Here is a 22069-nt window from a genome sequence, read left to right as displayed (position 1 = left end):
AATTTGGCAGGACTCAGCTCGTTTACACAAAAGACAGCATAAAGATGTTTACTAGATGTCATGGCCTATAAGGATAACAACATCAGTAAGAGCTAACGTACCGGGTCGACGTAAGCCAAAACAAACTACTTCTAACGTTCCGAAAAATGCTAATTGAGAATGAAGAAGGCTGGTTTGACGCCATTCTTCGGTCCGATTATGCAGTTGTTCAGCATTCCCTTGCTAGGTACAAGGGAACTAAGACTCCCAGCGGTCTCACAGGCCTTATGTACTCTGCAATGCGCAATGATTATCGTATGGTGCATATTCTCAAGCAGCACGAGGCAGGCTGTTGTGACAACCGGGGCTATACAGCACTAATGCTTGCTGCTGAAGCTGATAATCCGGAAGTGTGTCTTTGCCTATTGGATTTGGAAGGCCACATTCTCCTAAAGGACCTATACACCGCATACAATGTGGCACATTGGTCTCGTAGCTATCGTGCTATGAGAGCTATGGCTCAGTATTATAGTAAGGAACTTCCTACGGAGAATTCCACTGACAGTGAAGGTAGTGGTGAACTCCTCTTTCGGGTTGAAACCGTTGCGTGCGTTCAGGAGTATAACGCTGAGCAGGTCAAGAAGATGGTTAGCGAGCTGTCTGAGGCTTATGTTCAATTGGATTCCCTTCAATCTCTTGTTGTACGGCAGCGCGACGATCTCAAAGCGCTTCTGAATGCAAACACGGTTCTTCGTGATGTATTTGTTCGACAGAATAACGAGATGAAACAGCTGGAGTCATTGATACATGGGAAGTTGCAAGAATACCCAGCAGCATCACTTATTTGTTCACAAAAAGAAGAATTGGAACGTCTCAGATTACAAGTAGCATCTCTAACAATAGGCGCCCACATTTTAGACCATAAAATAATTACCTCATCGGGAGAACAAGTAGTTAAGTCTGCATCTTTACAGACTAATCAAACTCCTGAATTGGCCTCTTTAATGAAGGAAAACACTCGATTACGGCTGTCTCTATCAGAAATGCAATCGCAAATTGGCCATATTTTGCTTAAAAACGACCCCCTTCTGATAACTAGCGACGAAGCAGCCAAGGTTACGTTGGAAGCCGAAATAGCTCTGCTAAATCAAGAGCTAGAGCTCAGAAATGGAACTATTGCTATACTAACTAAGACTATTACTGACTTGAAGGCAGAAATTCAGATTGAACGCAAGTCTGCGTCCACTTCTATGACTATAGCTTCTGATAACATTGGCCTGAATACAGAGCAGGCTCCTAAGGAGCTTATTTTGACGGATGAGAATGGAAATATTCAACAGGTACTCACACAAGAAGACGATGCAATCAGTTTGTTGTTTGGCCAATTAGAAGAAAAGGAAAAAGCAATCACTGATCTCACGGCCCGGTTGTCTGAGCACGAGTCTCTCTCACAGCACCAGGCTGAACAGCTTAATACACTGACGCAAGAACACACTGGTTTAATCCAATCTCTTAAAGCTTTAGTGCAATCTGCAAATATTTACGATTCCAATCTACCAGATGCAATGTCTTCTGTTTTACAATCTCTTATTCTTTTATTAAAGGAAGAACCTCTATCATTTTCTCCAATTGAACCCTCACGACAACTCACTAGGACTGCAAGCCCGTATGAGCACACAGGCATACCCTCGGTTGTCCACAATTCCGCCGTGTTAACTGCAGTCTCTGAGTCACCCAAGATTACTATTGCTGCTCCAACTGATCTGAGCAGTATTTTGGAGGATTCTCAAAGTACCAACTCTTTACTTAGCCCTAATGGTGGACTATCGGGAGCATCTATGAACACCCTGAAAAGCATGCAGGAAAACGATTGTCTTGGCTTGGACTTAAATGCTCCAAATTTGTTTTCCAGTCCATCGATTGTTATAGATAAGAACAGTAGTATTTATAGATTTTTAGAAAAAAGCGCAGTTAATGAAGTATTTCCCGTTGATGAGACAATCACCCAACTAAGAGATAAAGTGGCAGAACAGGAAAAGCTTATTGATGATCAGCGTTTGAAGATTCGTGACTTGGAGGAGCTTAGTCAGGTAACAAATGCCTCAGGAACGTCCAGAATGATAGCCAGCCTTTCTCTTCAGCTTGAGGAGGTTAAGCTATCAAAGTTATCTGTAGAAGATGAGCTCAGAAAGAGCAAGGAGCAAATCACAGAGTTAGAGAAACGTCGGGAGGAAGAGCTACAACGTACCCCAGATTGTGCAGTGTCTGATAAACTTGCTGATGTTTCTGATAATACTGATGTCAAATCCGTGATGTTAGAACTACAGCAAGTGAGAGATGAGAATGATGAGCTATCCAAACTGGTTCACATTTTAGATGCAAAATTAGCAGAATACGAGACTGTTGCATCTGCCCACTCGACAGATGACCTAGTCGATTTAAAAAAACAGTTAGAAGAAAAGATGCTAGAAGTAGAGAACCTACAGGAGATGATACCTTTACTTAAAGCCAAGGATGTTCAAATTATTCAACTTACTGAACAAATTGCTCTGAATACCCAAGCAGAACACGATCTGCTGTTAGCAAATGATACGATTGTGCAGCTATCAGAGAAGCTAAGACAAATCTCGGATCAATCATGTCAACTGGTTGATCGGTCTATCATGGCTCAAAGCCTAATATTGTCTAGAAGTATCTCTAGGTCTAGTGGATCAGATAATGCATATGGACAGACGACACACATTATTCGAGACTATTTAGATTTAGAAGAATCAGCCAACGTGCTAACTCTTACACAGACAGACAAACGTCCTGCGATATCAGATTCAGATACCATACAACTTTCATCTGTACTTGTACATCTAGATACATCCGGATCGGCCAATCCTGAGCCTCATGTTTCCAGTTTACAACTAGAAACCCAAATAGCCTCTGCTCCAAAAGGCCTATATAGTTTATCTCAAGAACATGATGTCAAAGGACATGTGCCCACATCTGATACCTCTGCACGACTACGTTACCTTGAGGAATTATGTGACTCCCTCAATACTCAAAATGATGACCTTCAGAATAAGTTATCCATTGCAAATGAGCAAATAGCAGGTCAGCTATTAGCGTCAGCGAACAAAACGACTGAAGAAACGCTTCAACAGCATATCCATAAGCTTAACCTTGAAGTGCAAGAAAAGGATCTTCGAATCCAGCAATTGCAAAGTGAAGTTCAACGTGCAAGAGATGCATCTGATTCTATAATTAAAAATAGACAGGAATTACAGATACGAAATGATGAGTTACAAGATGAGCTCTTAGATGTTAATGCACAATTAGTTGAGTTGCGGCGCACCATTTTGCAACGCCAAAATGCTATTTCAACAGAGACTCAAACCGTGGATAATTTAGAAAACCACGATGTGATACAATTCAGCGACAAGATTGTTCAAACAGCAATATATCAGTCTACATCAACAAAATTGCATTCCAATGCAGACGTTGACAACCAGCCAGCACGCGATGTTATAATGCAACAAGCAGAGAATTTGAATGAGATTAATGAATATGATGCTGACCCGAGTATTGTTAACATTATAGTTCCCCGGAGCACTTCTCAAACAACCACGGTAAAGAAGAGCGATCTGAACGTATCTTTACATGACTGTTATTCGGAGCTTTCTCCTGCTGATTCTATTATAACACTCTCGGGGATACAATATGCGGAGCTGCTACAGAGTATTTGTGGTGGAAACGAGGAAGATTCAGCATTAGATCTTTGTAATATAAGCACAGATGCAAGAAACTCTGCATTTAACCATTTATCTCTCAGTCGCACACTTTCCAACTCAATACAAAAATACACAGAAGTAGATAAAGTAGCCGTTCCTAACTCACTTGTTCAAACTGTCCAACATCTGAGTATTCAGATGGCATCTATACAATCTAAGTTGCACCAGACAGAACTTCTCAATCGCTCTTTACGTCATGAATTACTAGAAACTGAAGCGACACGTGATATCATAGATAACGCTGAGAATGAGCTATCTATTCATCAGAACGAAATACGGTATCTTCGTGAAGAGCTAGCTTCAAAGGAAAATCAAATAAGCACCGTTACAGCATTGCTAAGGAAGGCAGAAAATCAGCTTCAAGAGCGCATAGCTTTGACTGAACATGATAACATTATAAGTGACAAGAGGAATGCAGAGTTACTGGACCTCAAACAACAGAAAGATGAACTAAAGGGTAAGAATTACGAGATTTCTATAGAATTAGAATCTGCCAAGAGGCAGCTGGAGTTAGAAACTAGCCGAGGGCTTCAACTTGAGAGGGAACTGTCCAATATCACATCAGAGCTTCAGGTAGCTCGTAGAGAGCAATTAGAGTTACGCACATCTGCTTCTCAACTTGCTAACGAAAACCTAGCATTAACAGCACTTATAGCGCAGACACAGACAGACACTGCTACCGAGCCTGATATTAATTTATCTAGTACAGTTGAGCTATTAGAGTCAGAGAAGCAGGAATTACAAGATAAACTGAATAGAACAGTGCATTCATTTATCAATCTCAAATCTCATATGGATGAAACGACGACAGCTCTAAATAGGCAGGTCCATGATATCGAACAGCAACTTATTTCCACTAGAAACCATTTAAGTGAGTATAAGGAGTCATATGAGCAGCTAAGCAAGGAGCATGATGGAGCATTACAAAGACTTGATGCTCTTTCTCAAACTAATAAGAAGCTAAGAATGCTCATGGCAGATAGGAAACTAGATGGATATCTAGAGTCTTCATCTGGCATTGCTTCCTCCATTAATACAGCAACGAATCATAAGATCGAGACCGAAGATTCTTATGGCGATGCTCTACTTAAAGAACACCATGATGATACTCCTCTGATGAGAGCTGTACTTTCGAATGCACCAATTGGAGTTTTGAGGCGACAGTTGCGCCATGTAGGATGTGTCAGGCCAGATGGTACAACAGCCTTAATGCTCGCATCACAAATGGGAAACAAAAATGCCGTAAGTGTGCTCAGAGAATACGAATCTGGCGTGGAGAGGGCTGACGGGGCTACTGCACTTGATTTGGCTATAAAGGCAGAAAGAACTGAAATTATTCGCTTGTTACTTCCCTTCGAAAAAGCACGGTAGTTTCACAGCAGACCGCGCTCGGGATCGAGTCCCGGGAGAAGTACCTCCGGATGATCGCAGACACGGAGCAGCAGAATCACGTCTACCGGAAGCTCATCCAGGACCAGCAGGCGCAGATCGGCATGCTGGTCGCGCAGCTGGGGGCGGCCGAGAGCCAGGCGCAAGCCCTCGCTGCTGACGGGCTTCGGGGGTCGGCAACCTGGGCCCCCAGCGAGGCGCAGCCAGCTCTGGGGCCGTTCCCGCAGTGCCCGCCCCAGTCCTCTGCCCGCAGCCCTCTGGATGCCCGTCTGCAGGACGTCGAGATCCTCGAGCGGGAGCAGATGGCGGCACAAAGCGGCGCAAAGGCAGCCTCTGACCGTCCCTGGACACCACCGAGCGCAGAGGGCTGTGCGCGGCCCGCAAGCTCATACTCATAAGTAAACACTTCTGTAAGTACTTCTGATAAAAAGAATTAAAATATAAATATATCTGGCGCGCCCCCAGTCCGGCGTAGTATAACGGCTAGAATGGTTGGTTCTCACCCAACAGATCCGGGTTCGATTCCCGGCGCCGGAGCGTTTCCCGCCTTCCTTCGTCTTAGCATACGCCGCCCCACGGTGGGCCCAGACCCTAAGTATCGATTTGCAAAGACAGCTGACCGGACTGTCGCACAAGTAAGTAAGCTCGTGATCTGCAGCCAGTGATGATGCATCCATATTTAGTGAACAATAAACCAATTCCTAGAACTCCGGAATATAACTGGCTGTACTATGAGCCGACACAAGCCTTGAAGATAGATCTGCCACAACGTAATTAACTCTGCGCTGGGCGCCAAAGGTAGCCAGTCTATAGTGAGCTAGGCTCCACAGGTCACATTTAGTATTGCATGCATGAAACGTGCTACTCCTCTACACGGCAAGTATAGCTTGTGAAAGAATGCACACTTGATTCTCGGTGTCTAGCTGCAAAGGTGATACATCTTTTAATGCATAGATGAATGGGTTTTTTGTAGCTCAGATAAAAAAGGTAGAATGGGCATTGGAAGAGCAAAACTCTAGAAGATAGGTTGGCATTCATTAAAAGGTAAGCTTCGAAGTGCACAAGTCTTTCAACCACATTCTCACTTTTAGTTTGAAGATTGTTCCACCTCATACAATCGGATTCTTTTGCAATCGCTGAAATTGTCATACCATCTCTTTCTAATTCTAACTTAATAGGAAACGCAACTACAAAGCCATTGGTTAATGGCCAACGTCACTATCATTACATGAGCTATTAACTACTCATCTCACCATCTTTGTACTATGTTTAGCTTATCTTTTCGAAGAAGACTAGCCCGAGGTCAAATCTCTATAGCACCAGCTGGGCGTACCTCATAGGTATGCAGATTACTAGAAGTATACATTAATACTATGCTTAGTTTCCCCTTTAGTTATATTATTTACCTACATAGTAGAGAGATTGTAAATCGCTCGGAAGAAGAGTGAACTTCTAAAACAAATACTTAGTAGAATAAGATATGCGACACTACTGTTAGCTGTAGCGTCTACCGCAAAAGCGCCGGCCCAACGAATCTTTCTACAGTGGCGCGCAAAGTGTACTCGCGCACGCTACTGTCCTGACCTAGACATGGGACAGAAAATAGCCACTGATAAGAATTTATACCTAACAAGATTTAGAGCGGTTTCAGTCGAATACTAATAAAGCGGAACCATTTATCTAGTCTAACTAGGGTAAGAATAGGTCCCGATTGTTCCAGTTTCACAGAAACAGGAACGTAGATCTGCTCAAGCTGTCAATGGCCGGAGCCCGCTGGCCTGAGATTTATGCTTGGATGCCATCAAACTAAATGTGAGCCCGATGGTCCCGCCTACAAGAACGGTCACGCCAAGGGTGATCCCTGTGATCGCGCCTGGGCCGAGGCGGCGCTTGACCGACGAGCCTCCGCAGTAGTTCTCCAGGGGGAGGTTTCCGTCCGCACAACGGAGGCAGAGGACGGCGCCTGACCCTGCCTGCGCCTGGCAGAGCCCGCACCCGTGGATGCCTGCCATCCGAAGCCCCTGGGGCGCCGTCTGGTCGCAGGGCACACAGTCCCGGGGGCCTCCGAGGGGCGTCGCCTGGAAGTACCTGTCGGCACAGGCCAGACAGCTGGCTGCCGACGAGCAGGCGGCGCACGGAGAGGGGCATGCCAGGCAGCGGTCGCCCGCCAGGTGCCAGCCCCTCTTGCAGGAGGTGCAGACACCCCCGTCGCAACGGGCGCAACCGGCCGCGGTGCACGGGCTGCACGAGCCCCCGGAGAGCCCGTAGCCTTCCGCGCAGGCGTGGCACGTGACCCCCGCCCTTGCCCGGTCTGCCGCGCACATAATACAATGCAAAATTAGCACGATTCAACCATCTTTAGGAGCATCACATACGAGCGTTTAAATAACACTACTGTAGTGTGATAAATAGACCAGATTGAAAGATGGGAATATATTTTTGTATTCAAAAATAGGAAATTAGCTCTGGAAAAGCCAAATTTATGATGTGTGATTCTAATGTATAAAGGCGTTTATGTAAAAATAGCATCACATGCTGGCGATCATTTTTGGACTTGCACTCTCATGTACCCATGGGAATCGACCTGGAGAGTGCGCTATAGGAAAATGCACTATTTTAGAGGGCCGGTATTGTTCTGAGTGTGCCACCCCTGGTGAGGTTCCTATAAACGGACTCTGTATCCCGTACGACGACCCCAGGGCTGTGGCCTCCGGCTGCGCTTCTGAGGCAGGTAAGCCTCTTAAAAACTCTGCTAAAACCTGTTCTTCATGTGTAGAAAAGAATTATTTCATTCATGAGGGCGGGTGTTACAATATACTTTATAGTCCTGGAAATCTTATTTGCGTTGATCTAGCCAGGAATCTTTGCAAAATATGCTCTTTAGGTTACTATCTCGACACTCAAGCAACTCCTCAGACTTGTAAGACCTGTCATGCTCACTGCAGTTCTTGTTCTGGAAGTTCTGAAAATCAGTGCCTGAGTTGTCCTCCGGATCGTTTTCTTGATGGGTCTCTCTGTAAAAGGTGTTCAGATAAACCTTACGGTATAGAAAATTGTCGCTCTTGTACAATGAGTACCAGTGATTCTTTGAAATGCCTCTCTTGTCAAGCACAATATTATTTGGCTGGAAATCAGTGTCTTACTTGCCCTAGCAATTGCTTGATGTGTACGGGTGCAACGCCTAATGAGTGTCTTCTTTGTATTGATAACTATTCATATGATTCACAGACTCGTACATGTATTCTCACTTGTGATAAAAGTAAAATAGCCAAGTCTGGAAAGTGTGCTGAAGATGGATGTACTGCTTTTGAGAACAAACTCTGTGCCCACTGTTCTCTTGGCACCGAAGTACCGATTAACGGAGTTTGCACTTCTAATGACCAGAATATTTGTCTCCATATATCCATCTCGTTGGGAATGTGTGATAACTGTGGAAAGGGATACATCCTTTTTCAAGGCGGATGTTATCGTGTGGATACTGAGCTAGGACTTAAGGCATGTGCCTACACTACTGATATTAGGGGTGCAACCTTTTGTGCGAAATGTGGTACGCCTGGTTTCGTTCCAATCAACGGAGTATGTGTGCCATACAATAATCCGCTAGTTGTAACTTCTGGTTGTCGAGATTCAGCCGGCGGTCTACCAACACCTGTCTCTATTAAGTGTACCTCTTGTGGTAAGAATTACTTCATTTACCAAGGTGGATGTTATTCCCCAGAATCTGCTCCAGGAAACGTCATATGTAACGAGGTGGATAATGCTGGGAAATGCAAAGCGTGTGTAGACAACTATTTTCGCAACAGAGGAGATTGTATTCCATGCCATTCAAATTGTGCTTCATGCCTTGGTCCTAACGCGAATGATTGTACTTCTTGTGCTCCAGAAATATTCTTTCAAGTGTTTTCGATGGGGAAAGGTATGTGCAAGTATTGTAATGATGTACTTCTTCAGTACGATAACGCTGGCATAGCTCACTGTGCAAAATGCTTACCTCTTCCACGAGGCCAACGAGCGCAATGCACAGTCTGCGAAAGGGGATATCTCCTAACAGAAAATCACTGCGAAATATCGTGCTGGACAAACGGTCTTGCTCCGGGGTCATGTAAGTCTGATCATTGCAACATTTTCTCGTCTGCACTTTGTTCTTGTTGCGCAAATGATAATGAGTGCCCCATAAATGGACAGTGCACATCTGCCTTAATGGGCGCCAAAGTAGTATCTGGCCGCTGCACAGAGTGTCCACCTCGGTATTTTCCTTACAAAGGAGGATGCTATGAAAAAGGAACGCCCATCGGCCTCAGTATTTGTAAGGATGTCGACGACACAGCTACTTGTTCAGTTTGTGCCTCTGGATATACCCATGTTGGATCAGAATGCAGACCATGTAACATCAAGTACTGCGTAAACTGTGATGGGGGCGTGGACGTTTGCAATAGTTGCGCTTATAGTTATCAGCTTCAAAAGAATGAAGGTAAGGACTCATGTGTTAAAGCTTGCACGGAGGAACTCACGCCTGGGGGCTGCATTTACGGAGGATGTGTTGTTCGTGATAAGACATTCTGCGAAAGGTGTAGTATAGAACGTGAGGTTCCCATAGATGGGGTTTGCCGGCCTCTACGGGAAGATGCTCCCGAGTGTGCTGTTATGGAGGGCGGTAGATGCCGGAGATGCTCAAAAGGCTATCTTCTCTACTACGGTGGATGTTACAATACGATTAAGCCAGTAATACCGATATGTGAAAAGGAACACACACTTACAGGTTATGGATTTACATATTGTAAGAAATGCACTCTCGAAACAGAATATCCTATTAACGGATCTTGCACCACCGAAACTTATGGAAATACGTGCAAAGAGGGAGTGTGCACTGGTTGTGGAGCTGGATATTTCTTGCACCGTACAGTTTGCTTTACACCAGAATTTTATCCACAGATATGCACTAAAGCAAGAGCAGGCGTTTGCGAAGTATGTGGACCAACTTATTATCTCAATCCTGTTCGAAGCTCAACGATTCAATCGTGCATTCACTGTAGCGATGTAGGTGGAATTTTCGGCTACACCGGTATAGCTTTTTGTAGAACGTGTTTAGCTCCCCTAATCTCTGGTCCAGGACACTGCACAAGCTGTCTAGATCGCTATTTATTGGTTAACGGTGTATGCGAGGAAAGCTGCCCTCTCCCGACTGACTCGCTACAACCTAGATCAGGTCAGTGTGCCGTTGATTTTTGTAATGTGCTTGGAGCTACCTTTTGTTCAAAGTGCGCGTTGAATACAGATGCTCTTATCGATGGCAAATGTACTAGTGTCGATAAGGAGAATATATGTAAGAAGTCGGGTGTGCCAAATGGTACATGCACTGGATGCGCAGGATTATTCTTTTATTATAAGAATGGTTGCTATAATCCAAAGACCTATCCAGGAAACGCCATTTGTGGCGAGTATGCTGTAATGGATGGCGTGACGTATTGCTTCCGATGTAGCATTTTATCTGATCTGCCAGTTAATGGGCACTGCATTCCTATGTCTGACAGCAAGCTTTCTCCGTGCGTTTTGGCCCGTGTGCCTACTGGACGATGTTATTATTGTGTTGACAATCATTTTCTGCTTAAAGGGAGTTGTGTCTCAGCAGACCTTGCTCCCGGAACTATACTATGCAAAAGCATCGGATCTGACAATGGGATCTGTGATATTTGTAAAGAGGGATACTACGCGCCCCCCGACCGCTCAAGTATCAGCGACTCGTGTGTTCCGTGCACAGAGAACAGCGACACGCTGAAGGGCATACCCCACTGCAAGAGCTGCAAGGTTTCCAACGGACTCCTGGTCTGTGTTGCCTGCGAGCAGTTCTACAGACCAATGAACGGGGGAACGGAGTGCGTGCAAACGTGCGTTGAGGCAGAGGCAGACCCCAAGGAGCACAGGTGCAGAAAGGACAAGTGTGATGTCCTGGGCACGTTCTACTGCTCCCAGTGCGCTGCTGACGCCGAGGGCCCAGTCAACGGCGTGTGTGCTTCAGTGGCCGCAGGCGTGTGCATACAATATAAACAAGCTAATGGCACCTGCAAATACTGCACCCACAGATACATCAAGTACAAGGGTGGCTGCTATGAAGCGGGGTCGTTCGAGGCGGGGGACATCTGCGACGCCCAGGATGTCGTGACATCGGGCGCAGGGTCGTTTTGTGCGAAGTGTAAGCAGAAGGATGAGGTGCCCGTTGATGGGGAGTGCAAGGTCTCGGATGACTGCACCGTCAAGGGAGATGGCATCTGCAGGTCGTGCAAACAGGGTGTTAAGTCATTCCAGATAACCAAGGATGGAAGTCCTGCAACGGTTGCATGCTTTACTAAGTGTCCGGATGGGATGTATGAGTCTGCTGAGTTCTGTCAGATGTGTGATAAGAGCTGCAAGACGTGCCAGGATAGTGCAACAAAATGCACGGGATGCGCAGACGGCTTCTATCTTGCGGCCGGAAAGTGTGTTGCTTGCAGCGTGCTCCACTGCTTGACGTGCGATGCGGCAAATACCTGCGCCTCTTGCCAGGATGGGTACTATGCCAGTGGGAACTCGTGTGTTGCATGCACACCCGGGTGTAAGAAGTGCGATAGTACTGGGTGTAAGGTCTGCAAGGATAGATTTGCACTGAGGAATAACATATGTACTGAGGAATGCCCCGTTGGATTGCTTCCCACGTCCTGTGCTGCAGGATACTGCAATGTCAACGGCACGCTCGCATGCAGCCGCTGTGCGCTATTAAGCAGCGTTATCATCGACGGAAAGTGCAAGGCAAATGACGACGCTTGCATCCGTACAACCCCATCCAGCGGGACGTGTGCGGCTTGCAAGGACACGCACCTCCTCTACTATGGGGGCTGCTATGCTAAAGGCGCAACAGCTGGGACTGCCATATGTGACAGCCAGCACCAGGCTACGCTGGGCCCGTACACGATCTGCAAGCAATGCAAGCGAGACGGGGAAGTCCCGATCGACGGCTCGTGCGTTGCATTGGCTAACACTAGGGCAATCAGATCGCAATGTGTCGCTGCCACACCAAGCCCCACGTCGTGCACACGCTGCGGGCCAAGGTTCTTCCTGCACGCCGGGGGGTGCTACGAGATAGGACGCTCGCCTGGAACGGTGGTCTGCGCGGTGGCCGTCGACTCAGCGGTTGCAGGGGTGTGCACATCGTGTGCCTCCGGGTACTACAGCACAGACCTGCTCGATCCCACAAAGGAGTCCTGCATCCTATGTAATGATACAGGTGCAACAAATGGATACACGGGCGTTGACGGCTGCACAGAGTGCTATCCAAGCGAGACACCAAAGAGGGTCATCTGCACGCGATGCAAGGACAAGCACATTCCTAGCGAGGACGGCTCGCGGTGTATCCAAAGCTGCAACGACAGTAGATCAGAGTCTGGTAACTGTAAGGCTGGCAGCTGTACGGCGATGGGCTCGCTGTACTGTTCCAGGTGTGCGCTGGATGACGAGTGGCCGATCAACGGGGCTTGCACGGGGCATGACACAGACTATGTTTGCGAGAAGGGGAAGGGCGTCTGCACAGGGTGCCTACGCGGATACATGCTCTACATGGGCGGGTGCTATGACCCTGCCGCGATTCCCGGGTCTGGCATTTGTAGGGAGCTTCTGACAGTCGGAAGGCGCACATATTGCAAGCAGTGCAATCTTGCAGGAGAGTTTCCAATAAATGGCCTGTGTACAAAGGATGTGCCAGATGGTGTCTCGTGCTCCAGCGGTTTATGCGTCATATGTCCCGAGAACTACTTCTTCCACGAGGGAGGCTGCTATGATATCACGACTACTCCTGGAAGTGGGATTTGCGAAGTCCTTGGAACAGGCCGCGATGCCGGAACCTGTCGGCGGTGCAGACCCGGCTACCGTCACAACAAGGAGACGCTGACGTGCATGTCCTGCGCCGTCTCCAACTGCGCCAGCTGCGAGATAGACGTGAAGTACTGCACAGAATGCATTCAGCCCTACACGCTGACAGGCGTCGGGGCCGGGGCATACTGCACGAAGCCCTGCAAAAGAGTGGGGCAGGACGCTTGCAGTTGGGGCTCCTGCACAGTCATGGACGGGTCTCTGTGCTCGCAGTGCGCGTCGAGTGATTATGTGCCGATCGACGGCGTCTGCACACTCTATCCTGGAGAAGCTCGCTCACTTGCCGGTCCATGCGTAAAGGACGCCAAGAAGGGCCGCTGCACCGCGTGCCGAGGGAGCTACTTCCTCCACCAGGGGGGCTGCTACTCCGCAGGCGAGTACCCCGGCACGGGTATCTGCGATGAGCGCGATGCAGTGGTCGTCGACGGCCAGGTCGTCTGCGGGCGCTGCCTGATCGACGGAGAGGTTCCTCTGGATGGCACGTGCGCAGAGCCGAAGGAGGGACTTATCTGCAGCAAGGGCGTGTGCTCGCACTGCGGAGACGGGATGTTCCTCTTCGAGGGCGCCTGCTACACAAAGGAAAGGGCGCCGGGGACGAGCATTTGTGGAGACACCACGGAGTCGACGTCCGGGTGCACTGCATGCAAGGCAGGCTTTTCCAAGACAGATAAGGGCTGCGTGCGCTGCTCCGATCCCAACTGCGGCGCGTGCGTAGACGACCCCAACACGTGCACTGCTTGCAGGGCCGGATACTATCTCCAGAGCACGTCCTGCATTGCGTGCCACCCAGCGTGCAAGACGTGCGATGGTATGGGGGCTGATAAATGCAAAGAGTGCGCCGAGGGATACTTTGGCACGTTCACCACGCCTGGCCTGGGAGCCTGTCTTGCCTGCTCGGACACGTCTGGCAGGGACAGCTGGGTGGGAGTGAGTGGCTGCAGGCTCTGTGAGGCTCCGAAGGTAGCGGGCCCCGCACTGTGCAAGGACTGTCTCCCGGGCTACAAGGCGCTCTCGACCGGGACAGAGGTGACCTGCCATGCAGTCTGTCCAATGACGTACTACGAGGCCGCTGACAGCTGCATCCCGTGCGCGATCGACAACTGTGCAACGTGTACAAGCACGAGATGCACCAGCTGCGTCCCAGAGCACATCTGGAACGGCGAAGAGTGCGTCCCCAAGATCTGCCCTCCGCAATGCCTCTGTAGGGAGCAAAGTATAGCGTGCATAGGATGCAACGAGAATGCCGTCGAGGTCAGGCCGACCCACTCCAGCGCCAGCAGGTGCCTGCTGTGCAACGACGCGGGGGCAGGCGGAGGATGGACAGGGGTCGACGGCTGCCAGAGGTGCCGCCTCGCTGATCGCGTGGGCCCGGTCGTCTGTCTGGCGTGCGAGAGTGGACGCAAGGCGCTGACTCTGGACGGGATGCTCCTGTGCCCCCGCGACTGTCCGACAGAGGGCTTCTGGACAAGCGGCAGCGAATGCATCCCCTGCGCGCCTGGTTGCCTCCGCTGCACATCTGCCACCACATGCAGCGCGTGCAGCCAGGGATACTACTCGACGCAGAGCTCTGTCTCTGCTCCGTCCGATTGCCGCCCGTGCGATGATGTGACAAGCCAGAACGGTTTCACGGGAATTCCACACTGTGCCGTGTGCGCGGCAGACCGGGCAAGGGCGGGGGTCACGTGCCACGCCTGCGCGGAAGGCTACGGGCTCTCCGGGGGCTCGTGCAGCCCGTGCACCGCGGCCGGTTGCGCCCGTTGCGACGGGGGTGTCTGCACCTCCTGCAAGAGGGGCTGGCACCTGGCGGGCGACCGCTGCCTGGCATGCCCCTCTCCGTGCGCCGCCTGCTCGTCGGCAGCCAGCTGTCTGGCCTGTGCCGACAGGTACTTCCAGGCGACGCCCCTCGGAGGCCCCCGGGACTGTGTGCCCTGCGACCAGACGGCGCCCCAGGGGCTTCGGATGGCAGGCATCCACGGGTGCGGGCTCTGCCAGGCGCAGGCAGGGTCAGGCGCCGTCCTCTGCCTCCGTTGTGCGGACGGAAACCTCCCCCTGGAGAACTACTGCGGAGGCTCGTCGGTCAAGCGCCGCCTCGGCCCAGGCGCGATCACAGGGATCACCCTTGGCGTGACCGTTCTTGTAGGCGGGACCATCGGGCTCACATTTAGTTTGATGGCATCCAAGCATAAATCTCAGGCCAGCGGGCTCCGGCCATTGACAGCTTGAGCAGATCTACGTTCCTGTTTCTGTGAAACTGGAACAATCGGGACCTATTCTTACCCTAGTTAGACTAGATAAATGGTTCCGCTTTATTAGTATTCGACTGAAACCGCTCTAAATCTTGTTAGGTATAAATTCTTATCAGTGGCTATTTTCTGTCCCATGTCTAGGTCAGGACAGTAGCGTGCGCGAGTACACTTTGCGCGCCACTGTAGAAAGATTCGTTGGGCCGGCGCTTTTGCGGTAGACGCTACAGCTAACAGTAGTGTCGCATATCTTATTCTACTAAGTATTTGTTTTAGAAGTTCACTCTTCTTCCGAGCGATTTACAATCTCTCTACTATGTAGGTAAATAATATAACTAAAGGGGAAACTAAGCATAGTATTAATGTATACTTCTAGTAATCTGCATACCTATGAGGTACGCCCAGCTGGTGCTATAGAGATTTGACCTCGGGCTAGTCTTCTTCGAAAAGATAAGCTAAACATAGTACAAAGATGGTGAGATGAGTAGTTAATAGCTCATGTAATGATAGTGACGTTGGCCATTAACCAATGGCTTTGTAGTTGCGTTTCCTATTAAGTTAGAATTAGAAAGAGATGGTATGACAATTTCAGCGATTGCAAAAGAATCCGATTGTATGAGGTGGAACAATCTTCAAACTAAAAGTGAGAATGTGGTTGAAAGACTTGTGCACTTCGAAGCTTACCTTTTAATGAATGCCAACCTATCTTCTAGAGTTTTGCTCTTCCAATGCCCATTCTACCTTTTTTATCTGAGCTACAAAAAACCCATTCATCTATGCATTAAAAGATGTATCACCTTTGCAGCTAGACACCGAGAATCAAGTGTGCATTCTTTCACAAGCTATACTTGCCGTGTAGAGGAGTAGCACGTTTCATGCATGCAATACTAAATGTGACCTGTGGAGCCTAGCTCACTATAGACTGGCTACCTTTGGCGCCCAGCGCAGAGTTAATTACGTTGTGGCAGATCTATCTTCAAGGCTTGTGTCGGCTCATAGTACAGCCAGTTATATTCCGGAGTTCTAGGAATTGGTTTATTGTTCACTAAATATGGATGCATCATCACTGGCTGCAGATCACGAGCTTACTTACTTGTGCGACAGTCCGGTCAGCTGTCTTTGCAAATCGATACTTAGGGTCTGGGCCCACCGTGGGGCGGCGTATGCTAAGACGAAGGAAGGCGGGAAACGCTCCGGCGCCGGGAATCGAACCCGGATCTGTTGGGTGAGAACCAACCATTCTAGCCGTTATACTACGCCGGACTGGGGGCGCGCCAGATATATTTATATTTTAATTCTTTTTATCAGAAGTACTTACAGAAGTGTTTACTTATGAGTATGAGCTTGCGGGCCGCGCACAGCCCTCTGCGCTCGGTGGTGTCCAGGGACGGTCAGAGGCTGCCTTTGCGCCGCTTTGTGCCGCCATCTGCTCCCGCTCGAGGATCTCGACGTCCTGCAGACGGGCATCCAGAGGGCTGCGGGCAGAGGACTGGGGCGGGCACTGCGGGAACGGCCCCAGAGCTGGCTGCGCCTCGCTGGGGGCCCAGGTTGCCGACCCCCGAAGCCCGTCAGCAGCGAGGGCTTGCGCCTGGCTCTCGGCCGCCCCCAGCTGCGCGACCAGCATGCCGATCTGCGCCTGCTGGTCCTGGATGAGCTTCCGGTAGACGTGATTCTGCTGCTCCGTGTCTGCGATCATCCGGAGGTACTTCTCCCGGGACTCGATCCCGAGCGCGGTCTGCTGCGGAATATTGGGGTCATTCTTCAAACGCATATAATCATCATGTAAGGCAGTAATCTTCTCATTAAGTCGTGCAATTTCTTGGTCCTTTTCCTGCAATTTGGACTCCATGGTTGATCTAGAGGCACGCGCCACGGTACAAAGCTCACGTGTCATCTTATGGATGGCCTCGTCGCGTGCAGCAATCCTTCGCTTCAAGTGGTCGTTCTCGTCTGCCACCTGTTGCGCATTATACTGCGACGTGTTGTAACGATCCAGGTAAGCACCTAAGGCATCACGCTCCTTTGTAACATCTGCGAGTTGAGCCTCACGGAGTTCAATTACACGGTGCAGCTTTTCAACCTCGTCTGCAGAATAGCAATTAAAAAGCTCATCCTTAAGTTGGGCAATTTCCTTGTCTTTTTCCTTGGAACTCTTTATCGCCTGATATGTTCCGGCTGTTTTATAAGTGGAGTCCTTTGGAGTCTTCGACAACGTGTTATCAAATGCGGCAGCGAAACTATCTGCATCCCCACTAGATGGCGCAATTACAGGAATGTTCTGCTCAGTCAGCCTGCTAACGGTGCGTCTAGGCGGTCCCATCGTTCCATAAGAACTACCACGTTTGGGAGATTCAATTATGCTCTTAGGCTCAGCACAAGCACGATGGCTCGGGCTAGCGCTACTTCTATTTCGGTGCGACATCATTTTCGTGTCATTCATTCTCTGACGCTCCGCCCTTGACTTAGACTCCATCGCATTCAGGGTCTTTACTGCATCTTCGCCATTTTCTTTGGTGGCCAGCATTTTGCAAGCCTCCTCGTACTTTTCCTTAAGATCTTCATGCTCTCCACGCAAACGCCCATGCTCTTTCCTTAGTTTTGTATACTGTGTGTCCGTTTCCTGCAACTTTTCCTCCAGACTATGTAACTCACGCATACTCTTGGTCGCCCCCATTGCGCTATCTCCATCAGCACCAGACTTGTTAATGCTACGCAACAACTCACTCTGACGCTTGCTAGTTGCAACCAAACCATTTATGCGGCTAGTCTGGCTCTTGATAACATCCTGAAGGTCAGAGTTTTCTTTTCTAAGCTTTTGAAGCTCGGTTAGAGAACGAGAAACCACATTCATATCACCTGCACCAGCCTTCTTCGAATCTCCGTAGTGCCGACGAAGCTCCATGATCTCTGCGTGCAGCTTTACACGCTCACGATCCGATGCTTCCAATTTGGCCTCCATTGTCGCAATGTACATGCGAAGATCCTCGTCGGTGTATGACTTACCTAGAATGCGGTTAGCATCGATATGCGTCTTACTGCGCTCCTCCCTAAGTTCATCCTCAAGCTTGTGCGCATAGGCCGCCATCCGTTCGCAGTCTGCATAGCTTGCGTGTGTCTGTAAAGGAACAACACTAGCACACGGCGAATGAGTATTCGGAGTTGCTAGGCGAGAGACAAAATTACTACCCGCGGAGCCTATGGGGGAAACTCCATCTGCTTTAGAGTCAACAACACTCCTAAGGTAGGACGCTAGCTCCCCGTGGTTCATAATCTCTGCCTGCCGAAGTGCTGCTTCGAGTACGTGCACAGCCGGATCGAACTCTGCAATGAGCGCCTTAACTACTTCTCCATGGTTTGCACGGGCCGCATAGTCAAGAGCCGAAAGTCCAGTAGAAGGCCTAGCGAGCTCGAAGAAGGGGACAAGGGCATTTGTGGTTTCCAAATTTCCCGCCTCTGCAGCCAAGGATAGCGCATCACGCCCATCGGGCAAGACAATATCACGCTCGCTATTAATGAGGGCCCGGACCATTCTGGCGTCTCCGTTCTTAGCTGCCCACATAAGCGCAGTATATCCATTGCTGTCTGTGTGCCTCGCCTCGTGCACAGCTAAGGCTTCAACAATATCCGGATGGTTGAGCTTCGCTGCTAGGATGAGAGCAGTTTCTTGGTTCTCATTACGAAAACCCTTGAAGGACTTGGCCGACGCTGCAACGAGCTTCGCCTTCCCTTCGGAGACCGCAGAAAACCAGCTGTCGGAGTCCTTGATCTTGAACATTTTAAATTTTCCACATTGGCGGAATTTAATGGATTTTTTAACGCGGGAAACTCTAAAATTATGCATGCAGCTATTGCACTCGAGAATTTGTGCGCAAAGAACAACGGAGTAGGGATGTCTCCAGTTGGCTTATGAGTGAGCGATCATTGATGAAGAGCTTTATAAAGTCGTGTATGTTCCGGCCTTCTTTGTCTATAATCCCGTGTTCGTAAGGGATAAGCATTTGTACCATATTCATTTTCCCCTCGGTTATAGCGTACATTAGCGCGGTCCTCCCCTCTTCGTCTTGAAGACCAGCCTGTAGGGGGATCAAACTCCACGCGAGCTTCATGTCGCCGTCCAAGACGGCAGTCATTAATTCAGTTACGCGTCCGGATTCTCGGGAGTATGCGGAAACATCTAGGCACTCTGCGCTCAATAGCTCAGCTATCTTATAATGCCCCTTCTCTAAAGCTATATCCAAGGCGACCTTCCCATCTGACCGCACCCTTTTTGCTTCTACAGAAAGTAAGTACTTAACAGCAACGATACAGTTGTGTTCTGCCGCCAACATAAGAGCTGTACTACCATCTGATAAACTCTCACCGGCGTAACGTAGAGTTGTGCCTATCTCACGGAGATTATTCGTTTTGATAGCGCGCATCAATGGGTTGTAATCATCATCTGTCATCCCGTCGAGTATATTGGGCAGGCTTCCCGCTAATGTATCAACGGAGTCCTCTGGTTGGATAACTGAAGCAGGTGTGGTGGGTCGTGCGTGTGCAACAGCAAAGGTTGATGTCTGTGTGTTATCAGCAAGTAATGTAGGCATGCTCAGGCTGTGACTGATGGACTCGTCAAGTACTACGGCTTCTGCGTCTGCAAATCTAACCTTGTCCTTGAGAGATGAGATTTCCAAGGAGTTTCTGCCGTCAAAGAGATCGTCTTTTATCTGCAAGTTGGATGCTTCGTCCGGGTGTTCTTGCTGGCATTCTCTTAAAGTGTCGGAGACTGCCGACGTTGTACAGCTCTTACTACTCTGTGTAGTTAGCTTTTCCAAACTCTGTGCGTACTGGTATAGGTTAGTAATGTACCTTATGTATTGATCGGGTAGATATCCAAAGAGAGGAAGGAATGCTTGTTGTCTTTTAAAGCACTGACACGTTAGCTGCTGGTCAGACTCATTGTCCAGTGATCCTACTGAGGATTGAGTGCACTTAACTAGGTCCTTATTTAATGCTATGAGTAAATTTCTGACAACCATTTTCCTTGTATCGTCCGATGTGAGCTCTAGTGTTTTCTGAAACACGATGTTCCATAGATTCATTGCCTTTTTTTCTTCTGTGTTAGACAAATCAAGATTGACGAGAAGAGTGTCTAGTGCTTCCATGTCTAAGACTGTTTGTTGAGAACACGTGTTTGATGCTGGTTGCTGCAAAGCCATTTGGTAATGAGAGTTAGTCGGTGAAGGCATGTTGCTACAAATATTAACATTATGATATCCGTTCAATTCATCAGTCAATCTAGTTATTTCATCCACTTGCGCCTGCATACAAGCCTGTATTGATTCGTACTCTGAGACTGTAAGCTTGAGGTTATCAATAATGGTCATGAGTTTTGTGGATCCACAGATCGTGCATGATGCACGGCCAGTGCAATCAGTACCAAGGGAGGCATTATGGCAGCCATCGTCTAGAATAAGAGAGCTTCCTCTTACAGATTTTGAACGTGACCGAGAGCGGCCATCACGTCCTGATCCACAGAATGACTTTTTAATAGCAGAAAATGCACGCTTCTTAGGAGTCTCGAGAGGTTTTCCACTTCTTGTAGAACTGTGAAAAGAGTCAAGTCCAGAAGAGAAGAAATTTGCCTCTGCAGCAACTGGATCTGCAGACACTAACCGGAGTTGGGAGGTGCGCAGCTGAAGTATTGTCATATCACGCTCTCTCAACGTTGAAGTGAGGTCATCGATGCGCGCCTCATAGTCCCTCATAATGGTCGCCGCTGACTCTAACTCCTTGTACAAAAGCTTTACCTCGTCGGATTCATTGCCTGAAACTACTTGAGATGCTATCGATGTGGATTGGTCCATTGATGCTGCTAGCCGCTTCTTGAGCCTTTTGTTTTCCTCTAATAGTTCTGTCAGTTTAATATCTGTCTCTGGAATAGAGCTTTTTGGCGCAGCCAGTTGAGAAAGTGAACGCGGGGGTAAGTTACCTGTGCACGCTGCATCAGACCTTGGTACACCAAATTCGCGGTTCTCTCGCTCTGCAAAACAGAGTTGCAAAGAAGCAACAGCACGCTCCAACTCTCGTATCTTGACGTCTGTCTCGTCCTTCGATTTGCTCTTCATTGCTAGTCGAGTGGTTACTAGATAGTCAACGACACTAGTGCTCTTAGTCCGTTCTGCTTTTTCAATAGCGGAGTCTATTTGGCCCGTCGATAACCTCTGTGTTTCTACTATGGTCCTGACACATGCAATATTGTCGTGCAGGGCAGCATAATCTAGTGCAGTATGTCCAGAAGCATCCTGGATAAGATCGGCATGGGCAGAGAGCACCGTGAGGGCATAGGCGTTTCCTAGCTCTGCCGCTAAAATGAGAGCGTCTTTTCCATCTGAAAGAGTTAGCGGCCACTCTAATGGAGCAAGAATGTCACAAAGCTCTGCGTTATTTGCAACTGCAGCCATCATCAGGGCCGTCATTCCCTCAGTGTTGCGCATTCCTGCTTCATACGAAGATAGGATTTGACAGATATTGGAATGCCCGTTGCGGGTTGCAAGCATAAGGGCTGTATTCCCATTTTCCTCAACCGTTCGAACATGCACCTGCAAGAGTTCTTTAATGACAGCTACATCTCCGCGCTGAGCGGCTCCGAACCATACGGAAATCATCCAAATCCCACTGAGTAATGAGCTCTTTTTTGAGGTAGAATTTACATGTCTACAACAGCTCCTAGGTAGGCTTTTCTCCAAACGTATTCACCAAAATATGGGATCTGAGCACCTGCAGGTCTTCATCCCTAAG

The 22069-nt window shown here is 48.8% G+C and overlaps 6 protein-coding genes and 2 non-coding genes across 8 annotated transcripts; 4 read left to right on the top strand and 4 right to left on the bottom strand.

Annotated features, from left to right (window-relative positions):
• Positions 1-146: 146 nt before the first annotated feature.
• Positions 147-5129, top strand: GL50803_006920 (Ankyrin repeat protein 1; the record flags this gene model as incomplete). The annotated part of the gene is made up of 1 exon (XM_001709221.1): positions 147-5129. One exon carries the CDS (start codon positions 147-149, stop codon positions 5127-5129), a length of 4983 nt encoding a protein of 1660 aa, XP_001709273.1.
• Positions 5130-5179: 50 nt separating this feature from the next.
• Positions 5180-5545, top strand: GL50803_00119672 (uncharacterized protein; the record flags this gene model as incomplete). Its single annotated transcript, XM_001709222.1, has 1 exon — positions 5180-5545. The coding sequence occupies one exon, from the start codon at positions 5180-5182 to the stop codon at positions 5543-5545; it is 366 nt and encodes a 121-aa protein (XP_001709274.1).
• Positions 5546-5612: 67 nt separating this feature from the next.
• Positions 5613-5684, top strand: GL50803_00t0006. The gene has a single exon. It is a non-coding gene; the product is annotated as a tRNA-Glu (tRNA).
• A 1211-nt stretch (positions 5685-6895) lies between these two features.
• On the bottom strand, positions 6896-7471 carry GL50803_0028057 (High cysteine membrane protein; the record flags this gene model as incomplete). Its single annotated transcript, XM_001709223.1, has 1 exon — positions 6896-7471. The coding sequence occupies one exon, from the start codon at positions 7469-7471 to the stop codon at positions 6896-6898; it is 576 nt and encodes a 191-aa protein (XP_001709275.1).
• Positions 7472-7679: 208 nt separating this feature from the next.
• GL50803_00113319 (High cysteine membrane protein TMK-like) lies at positions 7680-15269 on the top strand (the record flags this gene model as incomplete). Its single annotated transcript, XM_001709226.1, has 1 exon — positions 7680-15269. The coding sequence occupies one exon, from the start codon at positions 7680-7682 to the stop codon at positions 15267-15269; it is 7590 nt and encodes a 2529-aa protein (XP_001709278.1).
• A 1211-nt stretch (positions 15270-16480) lies between these two features.
• GL50803_00t0007 lies at positions 16481-16552 on the bottom strand. The gene has a single exon. It is a non-coding gene; the product is annotated as a tRNA-Glu (tRNA).
• Positions 16553-16619: 67 nt separating this feature from the next.
• On the bottom strand, positions 16620-19064 carry GL50803_0016532 (Ankyrin repeat protein 1; the record flags this gene model as incomplete). Its single annotated transcript, XM_001709229.2, has 1 exon — positions 16620-19064. One exon carries the CDS (start codon positions 19062-19064, stop codon positions 16620-16622), a length of 2445 nt encoding a protein of 814 aa, XP_001709281.2.
• Positions 19065-19134: 70 nt separating this feature from the next.
• Positions 19135-21936, bottom strand: GL50803_0016533 (Ankyrin repeat protein 1; the record flags this gene model as incomplete). Its single annotated transcript, XM_001709231.1, has 1 exon — positions 19135-21936. One exon carries the CDS (start codon positions 21934-21936, stop codon positions 19135-19137), a length of 2802 nt encoding a protein of 933 aa, XP_001709283.1.
• Between the last annotated feature and the right edge of the window lie 133 nt (positions 21937-22069).

Source organism: Giardia intestinalis, chromosome 5, assembly GCF_000002435.2.
Source record: "Giardia intestinalis strain WB C6 chromosome 5, whole genome shotgun sequence".
NCBI classification, from domain to species: domain Eukaryota; phylum Fornicata; order Diplomonadida; family Hexamitidae; genus Giardia; species Giardia duodenalis.
The sequence above is the reverse complement of the archived record's forward strand: the minus strand, read 5'-3'. Positions and strand labels throughout refer to the sequence as shown.